This window comes from the organism of the source record quoted next, unplaced genomic scaffold (assembly GCF_019419815.1).
Source record: "Pyrus x bretschneideri cultivar Hongxiangsu unplaced genomic scaffold, Pyrus_bretschneideri_v1 Contig7, whole genome shotgun sequence".
Lineage (NCBI taxonomy): Eukaryota > Viridiplantae > Streptophyta > Magnoliopsida > Rosales > Rosaceae > Pyrus > Pyrus x bretschneideri.
Genome location: NW_025999809.1, coordinates 4,524,429 through 4,538,992, shown reverse-complemented (window position 1 = coordinate 4,538,992; position 14,564 = coordinate 4,524,429). Strand labels below are relative to the sequence as shown.

At 35.6% G+C, this 14,564-nt stretch overlaps 2 protein-coding genes across 2 annotated transcripts; both read left to right on the top strand.

The window, feature by feature from the left end:
• Positions 1-356: 356 nt before the first annotated feature.
• On the top strand, positions 357-1,375 carry LOC125472541. The gene is made up of 3 exons (XM_048574178.1): positions 357-372; positions 821-939; positions 1,031-1,375. Exons 1-3 carry the CDS (start codon positions 357-359, stop codon positions 1,373-1,375), a joined length of 480 nt encoding a protein of 159 aa, XP_048430135.1.
• Positions 1,376-3,877: 2,502 nt separating this feature from the next.
• Positions 3,878-7,798, top strand: LOC103960010 (ankyrin repeat and SAM domain-containing protein 6-like). Its single transcript, XM_009372397.3, has 6 exons — positions 3,878-4,284; positions 5,380-5,438; positions 5,544-5,806; positions 6,510-6,584; positions 6,684-6,746; positions 7,498-7,798. Exons 1-6 carry the CDS (start codon positions 4,178-4,180, stop codon positions 7,540-7,542), a joined length of 612 nt encoding a protein of 203 aa, XP_009370672.2. The 5' UTR covers positions 3,878-4,177; the 3' UTR covers positions 7,543-7,798.
• Positions 7,799-14,564: the final 6,766 nt, after the last annotated feature.

Genomic DNA, 14,564 nt, shown 5'->3' with positions numbered 1-14,564 from the left:
GTAGAAACTGGGGAAAATGTCTCGTGATAACCCAATCCTTCCTTTTGAGTGAATCTCCTAGCAAACAAGTCAGGCCTTATGTCCTTGAATTCTTTGTTGTGAGTCACGTTTGGTTTTAAAAATACATTTACATCCTATTGGCTCGATCTTAGGATGAAGAGTTTCTATATCCAAACATTGTTAGTGGTCCATTTTCAACAAAGAAAATATGTGGTAATCTCTACTCTTTTCTATTTATTGATGACTTTTCATAGTTCACTTATCTTTATTTAATTTCCGAAAAGTCCCAAGTTTGCAATTGTTTTAAAGCCTTTAATCTGAAAGTTGAAAAACAATTAGAAAAGACTAGCTTGGGAATGACGAATTCTTCAAGTAAGCTGAAAAACAATTTGAGGGAGTTGGTGTGGTATTCAAAGTTCAAGTAGCTTTGGTACGGGGTAGAGAAAGGAACCTCTCTTCCTTCTTCCCAGCTCCATTCAAATTTTAAGTTTGTTCCAAAACTAGGATTCAACGAACATTATGAGTGATGTCTCAATGAAAAAAAACTAAAAGGAGAACTTAAACATAAGTCCATTACATTGGGCCAACACAACCTCCAACTTAAACATAGGTCCCCTCTTGTTGTCAATTGGGGTTGCCATATCATTGTTGATTCCAGGCTTCCAAAAACTGCTTTGGTTTGTAATATTTGGAATGGTTTTAATTGGTATTGGCCTAATAATTCTTTTCATGAGTTGTTGGAAATTCAAATTTCTATGTCTAATATTGTGCCAAATCATAGCTTGGGTGATATGATTCAATGGACATCTTCATCGTCTAGGCATCTACTATGTTGTATCTGCTTGGGATAAGTTTCGGCAATCCAAGCCTACGGTAGGTTGGTCTAAGCCTGTTTGGTATAATCAAAATATTCCCAAGATGAGCTTCATTCTTTGGTTGGCTATTAAATGCAAGATTTCTACTATGGATAGAATTTTAACTTTTGCTCCATTGGTTCCTGTCACTTGCGTACTCTACTCTATTGCTACAGAGTTCCATTGCCACCTCTTCTTTGAGTGTCCCTTTACCCATGGTATTTGATCTTCGGTGCTATTCAAGTGCAGTGTCCTTGGCTCTTTTTGTCATGTGGGCTACTAGCCGTTGCAAGGGAAAATCTCTATCGTCAATAGTTTTGAAGTTAGATCTTCCTGCTACTGTGTATTATGTTTGGAGGGAGCGGAACAACCGTAGATTCAAGAATTCAAGTCAACCTGCTGCGATGGTTCTCAACTCAATTAAATCCACCATTAGACTTCGATTAAGTTCTTTGAAAATCGCCCATTCTGCTGCTAATGACTCTACTTTGCGGGAATGGAATATGATTATGAATAGTTAGTGCTCATTTTTGCTACTTTGATGCAGCATTATTAGCTTTACTGTCTGTTTTTCTTATAGTTGCAGCTCTTTGTTGCGTGCTTGTATTTTTAGCTACTCTTTGCTGTTTGTATTCTCTTTTTCTCAACAATATATTTTATTTATCAAAATAAAAATAATAATAATAATAAAAAACAACCTCTAACTCCTGCCACCCGCAGTTGCCTAGGTTTACATCATTGGTCATCAGTGTCGTCGTAGAGAGATCCCTGTCCTAGTGAAGACCATCTTCCAAACATGAAAGCAATATTTTTCCTCATCACGTCTTTCCCAGTTATTGCGGCCAGGGTGCCCACCAATCTTACCACACATCGTACAAACTATTCCATGGCGAGGGCCAATAGTACTGCCAGTTTGCAATGGTGAAGCCAGAAGTTGACGGGGGAAGGGGCAAAGTTAAAAGATTGCAAGGTTCAAAAGAATAGAAACAACCAAATCCTTTTATATAGTAATGTCTTCCATAATTTATCAATACAAACAAATTACAATTGTTCTCAGCGAGGTTTCATATCATGAAAATGTTGCATAATAGACTCATTATCAATAAACGCAAATACATCTCTCTCAATGTAAACAAGCATGCTATCACTCAACCATTGATCTCCCATTTTGTTACACAATGGTGTTTTTACAATCTTCATAGCATAAAAAGCAATTTGATTTAGCAAAGCTAATACAAAAGGTAAAGGCAATTATCTGGGATGAAGCAACAATGAAGCATCGTCATGCATTTGAAGCACTCGATCGAACGTTCAGAGACTTAACGGATATTGACTTACCATTTGGGGGGAAGATAGTGATATTTGGGGGAGATTTTCGACAAGTTCTTCCTGTTATTTAAAAAGAAACCAAGTCCGAACTAATCCAAGCAAGTGTTGTTAACGCATCATTTTGGTCACAGATAAAGATTTTAAAACTTAAACAAAACATGAGATCTATAAATGATCGTGAATTTTTACTTTGTGTTGGTGATGGGAATGAAGATGTTATTATGGATGATATGGTAAAACTACCTGAATGCATGATGATACCATGGGAGAGTGAGCATTCTATTAATCGATTAATTGCCAAAATCTTTCCTGACTTAGAGGATCATATAAATGATGCAACCTACATGGTAGAAAGGGCAATGGTAACTCCTACCAATGAAGACGTTGATATGTTGAATAAAAAGAATCAATATATTTCCGGGTTTAGAAGAGACATATTCATTTGATTCAGTTGAGGATGACACAAGGAATTTGTATCAAACAGAATTCTTGAATTCAATCTCACTTGGTGGTTTGCCTCCGCACAAGTTAACTCTGAAAAGAGGTGCTCCAATCATACTTTTAAGGAATATTAATCCGAAATTGGGATTGTGTAATGGTACAAGATCATTATGTCGTAGTTCTTACCGAAATCTTATTGATGCTGAAATTCTAATTGGACAATTTGCTTAATCTAGAGTTTTCTTACCAAGCATCCCTCTCAAAAGTACTGATACTGCTGGGCTTCCATTTGAACTTACAAGAAAGCAGTTTCCAATGAAACTAAGTTTCTCTATCACTATAAACAAATCTCAAGGTCAGACAATACCACATGTAGACGTTTACCTTCCAAATCATGTCTTCAGCCGTGGACAATTATATGTGGCTTTATCAAGGAGAGTCTCAAAGCCAACCACAACCGTGTTAGTAAAAAATGGCTCCATAGTAGGCCAACAAGGTGAATTTACACGGAATGTAGTATACAAAAAAGTTGTGCTTCATTCCAGCTAATTATGGTGATTCCTAATAGGTAACAACTTTATTAACGATAACCTTTCAATATGCATTTCTCACTTATCATTTAACTCTTTTTATTTGATTTTTAATTTTCTCACTATCGTTTGTAGATTGACAATGAAAATTTGAAGCATCAATCATGAACAAATGGGTGGAAATCGCAGCACTGATGTCAATATGTAAACTTTCTTTTCAAAAGAAACAGTGACATATAGACTCTATGAGTATTGTGAATAATGTACATATTGTTATGTAGGATTTATATTTTGACCTTTAAGCTTTTTTGTATTTTACTACGAGTACTTAATGTTGTTATCTACTATTTTTTTTATTTACATATACTTACTATTGTTCATGAACTTTAGGTAGGAACTTGCATCTAAAATCGCATGTTGTTTGTTAAGTGTATGAATAACATTTGAATCATTACATTATGCAAAGTAAAAACGAAAAACATGATAACTTCTTAAGACATGCATGATAAAAATAAAAAATAAAAAAATAAAAAATAAAGTTCCTCTTTGCACAGTACATTTAAAGTATATCTTGACAATTACAATAGGAAAAACTAACACAATATATCTTTAAGAACGCGTAACGCCTATGATGCAAAAATGTCTCTAGCAACACGTGCGTTTAACAGCACTAATTCACCAAACGTGTGCCGAACCGAAAAATAGAAGATTCCGAGACCCGAAACCCGAAAAATCAAGTGACGGCGTCACAAATTCCCCATAGCTGAAGCGGGTTGCTCCGTCTTCAATCAAATCTCTGTCTCTGTAATTCAGTTCCTTCCAAAATCAAATTGCTTCTTCTCTCATTGATAAAACGAAGGTCAAGGTTTTCCAAATTTCTCCCCCTTCCCTCTTTCTCCATGTCTCTCTAGAATTTCAAATTCCGGAGTGGTAGGTTGCTCCCCATTTTTTCCTTACCCGTTAGGGTTCAAGTGAGAGTTGGGAGTTGGGATTTAGGGTTTCTAGTAATTAGCAATAAGGAAGATGTATGCTGATCGAGAGGAAGCTGATAACAAGTTATCCGCAAAGGACCGCCTCAATGGCAGCTTCAGTTATGACTCTGGTCGCCATAGACAAATAGCCGGAAAGAGGTTCGCTTTCTCTTCGTTACCCTTTTGTTTTTTTTTGAAGAATAAATTGATGGCACTGATTTCATGTGGTTGTTTGTGGATTTTGCTTTAGTTTGTACCGGGTTTATTATGTGCTTGTTTTGGGTTTGAATTCTGTTTGTGAGTCTGATTTTTGTTGCTCTTTTGCTTTGTATGTTGTAGAATAGTTTTTGTGATGCGCTCGATTGATAGAAATGTGAATTTTTGGAGTTGGAGTTGTATGGAAAATCAAACTAGGTGGAAAATTTCATGAATTTGTTCTCGGTGTTGTGTTGGCAACTTTAATAGATAATAATGCTGATAGCATCCATATAAACAGAAAAGTTTGGATATTGATTACCAATACTTTAGTTCAAATCCGATACGATAATGCAAGTAACAGTCCACACCAGTTTTATATTTTCAAAATGCTGGATTACAGGCTTACAGCATTGTTGTCAATGCCATTTTTTTACAAGCAGCACTAGTATCAATACCACTAAAAAAAATTATACAACTGAATTGGTGTTCATCTCCATTGATCTCCTTTTCGTTGAAATGAGGACTCCTTACAAAGTTGTATATGGAATCAAATTTGGATACCATTTGACTCCTTGTTTTACCATTTCTCCTATTTCTACCACTTGACTCGACATCTTTTTAGTACAAAAATATATTTTTTGTGTGTTTCTAGTAGTGAAAGTTGTGAAACTCTTACTTAACGTATGAATTAGATCTTTTATAAGACAGGAATTGTGTGGCAATGTTGTTAGACCAGTTGATTTTGTATTTGTTGAAATGAACCGATAGGATGCGTGATAAGTCTGGTTCTCGTTGATGAATTTTGAAGATTTCAGTGAGAGCTCTTGTTGTGTTTCAGTCTTGATTAAATCATTGTGGTTACAAAGGTACTGCATTTGATGTTGCAATTTGGCCTTCACCAGATGCTTTAACCCATATGGTGCATATACATCTTGTCCAGAACTTCAGAGGGTGCTGTCTGTTGAATAGTTACATTGTGATGTTAGTGTTTGATTGGACTAAGGGCATTCAGTGCAAAAAGCTTCATAATTGAGTTGATAGCATATCCTTTCGCAGGCAGAGACAAGATGACAAGTGGGAGCATGATCTATACGAGGATGATCCTCAAGTTTCAAGTATGGACTATGACACTTTCACCTGCAACTAAATCTGCAGCTATTGCTTTATGCCATTGAGTCATCTTTCTTTGGTTGCTGATTATGTGTTAAATTCTTGTGAAGGTCGGAAAGTTGATGCTCGAGACCTTCGATTGAAGCTCCAAAGGAAAGTTTTCAAAAATAGTGGAACTCGATCCTTTTCAGGTGTAAGGGACCTACGTGAAAAGCTATCTGGTACTATGAATCCACAACCAATGAACACTGATCCACTAAAACCAAAAGTGGAGGCTGCCAAACCAGCCAGGAGAAGTATTGCTGTTGGCACCCCTGCAGCAGAGAGTAAAAAAGTTGCCAACCCAGCTCCTAGAAAGAAGGCTTCACAGAAGGCATGAAGTGTTTTATTTCTTTAAATTTCATACCAGTAACGACACACATACTTACACTGGCTGTGTTTGATATTGCTCTCTACATCTGATTACCAGAATTAACAGAATAACCTTTAAATACAGTTAGGTTCATCTTTACTACGTTGCTCAAGTATTAAAATTTTAGACGTTTAAAGTGTTTCACCAAGAGGGAAGTTTTCTTAACGGTATATAATATGTTGATTTGAGATGTGTATTGACCCTGCTTTCTTTTCCATTTTCTTTTTGAATTTCTATTTGTTTAAGGGGCCACAATGGGATGGGTTGGGAATAGTGTGGATATGGCAGTTATTGGGTTGATTTTATAACATAGAATTAATGTAGAATGAATAATCGGGTTTCATACTTAATTTTAATCCCGAAAGGGTGGCCTGAAGGGTTGGACTTTCTAACAGGCTCCTTAATAAATAAATAATTAAGAATGAGATTTCTTTCCAATACTCGGCATGAGAGGAAGAAAATCATTTCATAAAGTGGGTCATAATTGGTGGTATACGGGTATTGTTACATTGCAATACCTTTAAGTAGGCATAAAAGGAAATCATTTTGTTTCTTGACTGAGGTATTGGGTGTCAATGTTCCGATATCCCATCCTGTGACACACAAATACAGTCATTACGACAGTTGCCTCTTAATGTCATGACTCGTGCCTCTTTTGGTGCAGGCTGGTCCATCAGTGGATGAATTTTTGACATCCTTGGATCTTGAAAAATACTCCATCACATTTCAGGCAGAGGAAGTAAGCAAGATTACGGGCTTCTATTGTTTATTTTTCCACCACCTGCCTTTGAGAAAGTATTCATTACCTTCGAATGCTCAATTACATGTGTTTATACAGGTTGATATGACAGCTCTTGTGCACATGACTGATGAGGACCTCAAGGCTCTAGGAATACCGATGGTAAACTCAACCTTATTCCCAGATAGAATTCTTGAAACATGAATTACAATATCAGATCCGTTAGCCAATATATTATGCTTATTAGTTGTTTTCAGAAACTAAGAAATCCATATTTATTTTACTTCGAGTAAATTGTTACTGAAACTTGTGATTTGAAGTATAATAGTTTGCTAGTTTAATATTGGTTTTGGGTGGGTGTTAGAAAACTTTATACAGCCTCTGTTTCAACACGCAAGAGTGGTATGTAAGATTTTTGAAGATATTTTGAATACAATTCATTTATTGTAAAGCATACCATCCTTACAATAGTCTAGTGAAAATCTAATAGTATTGCAGGGTTGAACAATAGTTGCTTTCCTAACATCAGTTGGATGTCTTGGAGGTTAAAATCAAAAATGGAATTTCAAACACCAATTAGGGCTTACATCAATTACGTTGAGGACGTTGTTTGTTCATTTGACCTGAAACTAATCATGTTACCTTACAGTTGTTTCAAACAGTGCAACTATTCGTTTTACTTAAATACAGCTTTTATAATGCTAGATCAAAGGAACATTAGTCTCATCATAGTGTATGTCTCAGTGAACAAAATAATATTCACAAACAGTTCAACTATTTTTTAGTCTCCTTTTATTTCTGGTGATGCATAATGCAATCGTGACATATATACAAGCAATTTGAGTTTAACGTTTAATGAGATGAGTTTCGGCTTCCCAGCTTTGAGCTAATCTCTTCTATCCGGGGGTTTCAGGGCCCAAGGAAGAAGATACTTTTGGCATTGGAATCAAGAGTATGACGTTTGAGGGTGGAGCCATTTCATCGCCTTATTTCATCATGTTAGTATGATGTAGCAGGTTTTATTTTGATTGGTATCAACCTACCTGCATGTAACTTTATTTTACCCCTCTTACATTTTTTTTTCCCTTTCTTTCTAGTGCGCATCGCTGTAAGTGGCTTTCAACGTGCTCGTTATTGATATAAACATTGTGAATTTGTTAGCTTGGAACAGCTGAAGTTTAAATTTTAAGGATTTACTGTCTTTTCTCCCAAAATCTAACTTGAAGGTGATATGCTCCTTCTATGAAAACCCTTACTACAGAATTTCACAGCTTGTACTTGTACTCTGATGTTTTTTGTTCGTAGGTGAATAATTGTGTAGGAATTTTAGTGCGGTTGCTGTGGCAGTTTCGAAATAAGTCATTTTTTGATCACTTCATTAGATAGGCTAAATAGCGGAAATTTTCTTTCACTTACTGATTTTCTCGGCCCTCAGAGTAAAGCAAGATATGCATTTCTTAATTTTCAAATTAAGAAAATTAAGAAATGCATACCTAAGTGGGAGTCGCGATCCAACGTGTATGGGCGGGTTAAGCGGGCGTCTAAACAGATCTAGACGTTCTTTCTTAATTTTTAAATTCTTAGGAATTAATCAGGACAGTGGTCAACCATCTAGTGCCCAGGCAAGATCTATGCGCTGTTAGACAGAGATTTTTAGAATAACCCAAAATCAAACACATAGGAGGATCCGATATCCTCATTAAATTAGTTTTATTCGCAATGCGGAAAAGCTCATCCCGTTTGTTGGAGGATCAAAGAAAGATAGTGATTCTATGTACACAACTAGGGTAAGGTTAGTTTGTTGGAGGATCAAAGAAAGATATTGTTTGTGCCCTCCACAGCTAACAATTGTTTTATTTGCTCGCTCTTATAATCTGAAATAAATTACAAGGAAGATTTTGGCGGATCTTAACGCAGCGTATAAGGGTTTGGGAGATGGCGAATGCGTGAAAGATAGGAAATGCAGAAACAGAGATAAAAAGGAAAGGCTTTTAATTCGTTCATGCCCTCTTGCATTCAGCTCAACAATATATATAGTATCAAATAGGGCTGATGACAACAACACACAGAAAATATCCCTGCAAGGGAATAGAAACCTACCCCGCCCTAACGGCTTTATTCTTCGAAAGACCTAGAATTCAGAAAGTAGAATGGGCCAAGTGGGCTGAATGTATAAGGACCATGGCCCAATATACTATGGGTCCTAACAATCTATGTGAGTTGGAAGAGAAGATCTAATGGCACACAAGGAATTGAATTGAGGATAAATTAGAATGAAGAATAGTTAGAATCGGATTACTGTTAAAGTTGTTTACTTAAATGTTTTAGAATTGGAATAGAAATGGCACTGATTCCATAAAGTTGTTTACTAATTCAACAGAATTGGAATCTAAATTAGTATGATTACTAACATGCCTTTGTCCGAAATCAAATATTTAACAGTTTCTATGCTTTTTTTTTTTAATAGTAGATGATATAATATATATAACAGCAAAAAGTACTCAAATTGCTTTTTTATTTCATAGACAAACTAAAATGGTTTTATTTATTTTTTATGAATTTAAGTATTTACTTCAATATTAAATTTTCTCACTCAAGTTATAGTTTCTTCTTTTCGGCATATGCAAGTGGAGTTTTGCATAATGTGAATAAGCTAAAAGGAGGTGGAAATAAATTGCTATGAACATTTTCAATTTTAACACTTTTTCGGGATATATTTTGTTACATAATGTGAATGATCTAGAAGGACTATTTTTACCATTTCAAATCCGAAAAACTTGATTTGCTATGAACTAAAGAGATCTTCACTATGTAAATTTTGTATAAAAGTCAATAAATGAACAAAAAACATTAGGAACGAGCAAAGAGTAGGAAACTCCAAATAACTTCATTAGACTCAATATTTTACATCAAAGTACATCTGCCTAGCCATCATAACCTACCTAAACAAAATAGTCATACCCTGCCTAAGCATCATATTATCAACAAAATAGTCATTCCCTGACTAAATATTATATTATCAACAAAATATTCATAACCTGCCTAAACATCATATATCAACAAAAAGTAGTTATCCCTAACCATCATAGTATCATCTAATCAGTCATTAGATTTACAAAACATTCACAATCTCTCAAATATGTCATCATGGTAGCAAGCAAGTTATAGCCAAAAACTAGCAATCACAATCTTTGGACTATCACTTAGATGCCATCATGCATCCAAGTCTGCAATAGAGTAAAGGCACAAATTAAAGCTAAGAAATTTCAAACAAAAAGCAGAAAAAAAAAAAAAAAAAAACCGAAGCAGGACACACAGCTCCAAACAACATACAAAATTAAGATAAAAGGTAGGAGGCATACCTTTACAAAAATTCAAGTGATGAAGTTGTACAGATATTTGGGGGAGATGGAGACGAAGAGATGACCACAATGACTGCTCCGGACTCCAAAATAATCAGAAAAGAAAAATCCTTTGGGTTTTCTCATTTGACAACGTAGAGCCCTAGAAAATAGTGGTAATGGCAGTTTTGATGTTTTTTGAAGTTCAATTAGGAATGGGCAACGGTTATGGTGGAAGGGTAACTGCGATTATTTACTCATAACCGTTTATGTTCATAACTGCATAACTATTTACCTATTAGGTAATTATATAAACAGTTATACTCATATCCATAACCGTTTATAAACGGTTAACCATACTCATAACCGTATACCCATTTAACCATAACCGTTTACCCATTTTTGAACCCGTTTATCCTTTTTTTTACCCATTTACCCCTTTTTACCCCATGTACATGTTTGTTTTTTTTTTTTTTTTTTTTTTTTTTTAAATTTTATTTTTACAACTTGAAAATTACAAAAGAAAAATTTGTCATAATTTTTGTTTTCTAAAAATTAAACATTGTTATAGGTACATTTTATCATACATTTTCCTATTTTAATCATTTAAGTCCTCATATAAATCCAATAATTGAAATAATAGTTTACGAATGATATTTTTCTGCTGCACCCAAGCAAGTCTTTAATTATAATCCATACGATTACAAAGTAAAACTTCTAAAAACAAAAAGTAGTCATTATCTTGAATACTAGATGATTCAAAGCTCCAAAATATTCCAAAACTAAACACTTTCGAACACTAATACTTTAGCACGTTCAATCACAAAGTCTCATCGACTCGTTGTCACCAAAAGAGGCCTACAAAAGAAATGTATAAATTGAATTAGTATCCCATTTAGGAACACCGACACCAATTGTGTAGGTGCAGTTGGTTTCCTCCCTCTATTTTGGTATTGACTTCATTTTTCTCTGCAAATATATGTAGTTGATTTTGGGTGAGAATGACTCTTTTGTTTAACGTTGTGTAATTGTAGTAAGAAATTACTCGTTCTTTTTCTGCTTTCATTAGATTTCATCATCAAAATCATTCAACTTTCCTAGATCAATTTGATAGCATTCAAGGTTCTAAAAGACGTTATGCGCTTGTAGGGTAGCGAGTTGGGGCCTAGCGCCTAGGCGGCTAGATGGAGCCTAGGTAGGCGCCTAGGCGGCTAGATGGAGCCTAGGTAGGCACCTAGGCAGACTAAGCGGATTTAAGTAAATCTATTATATTTCGTGTAAATAAGTGTCTACTTATACTTAAAATATATATAATTTCATCATAAACTACAAAATAGAATGACATATATATTATGAAGTATTGGAACATAATGACAATATGGGGAACAAGGATATAATATGTGCTTATTTAAGTATGCAACAAGTCTCTTATAATTTATTGAAAAAATAAAATGCAAAATGAAACTGAATAATTTTCTGTCTAAGTGAGCCATGACCTAGGCAGGTCTGTAGGCGGGTGTCTAAGTGGTCTAAGCGGGTGCCTCAACAGGTTTAGGCGCCCTTTCTTAATTTTCAAACGCCTAGACATTAATCGGGGCGAAGGCCAATGACCTAGCGCCTAGGTGGTGTTAGGCGGAGATTTTTAGAGCAACTCCAGCGTTGGAGCCCTCCCCCCAGGCTATGCACTATTCAGTCCACCTAATGAACAGTAACTGCCCTTAATGAACAGTAATAGCCCTGGCAATAGCATTTGCATCTCCACCGTTACACTTCAATAGCCCTGGCAATAGGCAATAAAATATTAGTATTTTTTTTATTTATAAAATAATACAAAATAATTTTAATTGTAATATCGAATAAGATCTTTAATCGTTCTCGTTGCGTTACGTGTCATTATCCGAAGTATTATTAAATAATACAAAATAATTTTATTTGTAATTTCGGATAAGATTTTTAATCGTTGTCATTGCGCCACTTGTCATAAAATTCGAAAAGACAATTATTGGGGATGGATTTCCGATAAATTTTTTAATCGTACTCGTTATGCCACGTGTCATTATCCAAAAATACAATTATTGGTGATGGATTTCTGATAAGATTATTAACCAATCACGTCGTGCCACGTGTCATAATCTGTTCACAATCTTTGAGGATAGATTTCCATCAGATTTTTAACGAATGACGGTATGTCACGTGACATAATCTGTTCACAATCTTTGAGGATAGATTTCCATCAGATTTTTAACGAATGACGGCATGCCACGTGGCATTATGTACAACCTAATCCTTTCTGAATCCTCCATATAATCCATTATCCATCCTCACAAATCTCACACCAATTTTCTCAAGATCTCTATCATTATTCATAGTTTCTGCTTCCTTCTTCACAAAAATCTGTATCATTATTCATAGTTTCTGCTTCTTTCTTACAATGTCTTATTCTTCCTCAAGGATGATGTGGGAACTCGATCAGGAAGAGGAAGAATTGTTTAACCAATCAAAAGTAATGTTCAATCACCAGGGGGCAAAAAATGAGAGGGAAGAGGATGAGGAGCGTAGAAAGAGAGATGACGAAGTAAGAATGGGCAGAGCCTCACATTCCCGTCAAGTCATTCAAGCTATGGCTCAGATCTACAGGCCTAGCCGTTTCGGAAACCTTGATAGAAGCAGGCAACGACGAGGTATGGAACTCTTGGATGATTATTTTGTTCCTAATAGTGTATTCACTGATACGTACTTTAGACGTCGTTTTAGAATGGAGCGACATTTGTTCAACAAAATCATGATTGCTGTTTGCAACCATGATTCTTACTTTGTGCAAAAGAAAGATACTTTTGGTGCTATGGGTCTATTGCCTGAGCAAAAAATTACTGCTGCCTTACAGATGCTTGCATATGGAGCATCTGCAAACCAAGTGGATGAGATAATGAGGATGGGGAATCAACCATTCTTGAGTCCCTGATGAGGTTTTGCGGAGCAATCGAATTTATCTACACCGCTGAGTACCTCCGCAAACCTACAAACATGGACTTAGAACGGTTGTTGAAGAAGGCCGAGATGCGTGGTTTTCCTGGGATGATTGGAAGCATTGATTGTATGCACTGGACATGGAAAAACTGTCCAAGTGCATGACAAGGCGCTTATGGGGACATAAATGGAGCAAAAAGTATCATTCTGGAGGCGGTGGTATCTTTTGATACATAGATTTGGCACGCCTTTTTCGTGGTCCCGGGAGCTTCAAATGACATCAACATCCTTACCCAATCCCCAGTGTTCAACGATGTCCGTGCAACATGAGCCATTACAAAGGGATGAACGTTACAATGAAAGGCTCATTCAACGATATACTGCATTTCAAATGCCAGACATGCACAATGCCCCGCAAATTGACTTGATAGAGCACCAGTGGGCATTGAAACAAGCTGAAGATAATTAAGTTCATTTAGTGTGTTTTTTTGAATTTGGTATGTTTATGTTATTTTATTTGGTGTGTTTTATTATTTGGTATGTTTATGTAATTTTTTTAGTGAGTTTTTAATTATTCCGTATGCTTATGTAATTTTATTTGGTGTTTTTTGTCATTTCAATAAATATTCTCTTAGTATAAATAACTTACCAAATTAATTTGAATAAATATTCAATAAATTGGAAACAACATAAATAATACAAACAATAAATAATAAATTACAATGCTCCGATTATAAAAAGTACTCTATTCATCATCACTTAATCAATTTATGGTGCTAGGATCATCTTGGCTTGCTATCGCTTCTCTTGCACGCCTCCTTCGCACCACGTCCGCTTTCTCTGACTTCCAAAAAAATTTAGAATTTGAAGACTTCCCTTCTAAAGGCGTGTTCCTAATCTCACGATCTCGTTGAGCCCGTCTTTCTTCTCTAACATGTTCTCTTGCTTGCCTAAGTAGCTATCTTTCTCTCTCATTAGCCTGAAATTCTCTCTCAATAGCTGCAGCTTTTGCGTCATCTCTAGCCTTATCAGCCTCATATTTCGCCAATTCCCTCGCCAAAGTCAATTCACCTTGGCGAGTAAGTTCTTCCATGAACTTTGCATAATCATTCTTGGAAGCACTTCCTTTTCTCTTTAAAGCCTTCTTACCTTGAAGCCTAATTGGATAACGGGTCGAACCCGACGTTTGTTCAGGGACGGGTGTTTCGGGCACTTCTTCTACATCATCTTCATGAACATGCGAGATATGATCGGGTGTAGAGTGTAGAGGGGCGCTGTTCATGTGCACTTCTGGACCGACTGGCACAACTCTAAATTTAGGACAATCTTTGACAATATTCCAACATTCCCACCGATTGAATAATTTATTTTTGCTTTTGGTTTTGGAGCGTACCAAGCTTGTGCTTGAAGTTCCTACACAATGCGGGAGAAGAAATAATTATAATGAAAATAAGTAACAAATAAATAATACAAACAACATAATTATAATGTAAGTAGGTAACAAATAAATAATACAAACAATAAATAATAAATTATGTAGGTAACAAATAAATAATACAAACAAATAATTATAATGTAAATTTGGGTATCAAATAAATAATATATTGTTACCTGATCCAAGTAATTTTCCCCACTTCGAATATTACTACTAACTTGTGCCAAGACGTCTCTC

Excerpts from the sequence above, each read along its gene's own strand:
- LOC125472541 (XM_048574178.1), top strand. Across the intron at positions 940-1,030 it reads TGAGCTTCATTCTTTGGTTG|AGTTCCATTGCCACCTCTTC; the intron begins GCTATTAAATGC and ends CTATTGCTACAG.
- LOC103960010 (XM_009372397.3), top strand. The coding sequence starts at position 4,178 with ATGTATGCTGATCGAGAGGAAGCTGATAACAAGTTATCCGCAAAGGAC. Across the intron at positions 4,285-5,379 it reads AGACAAATAGCCGGAAAGAG|GCAGAGACAAGATGACAAGT; the intron begins GTTCGCTTTCTC and ends ATCCTTTCGCAG. Across the intron at positions 6,747-7,497 it reads AGGCTCTAGGAATACCGATG|GGCCCAAGGAAGAAGATACT; the intron begins GTAAACTCAACC and ends CGGGGGTTTCAG.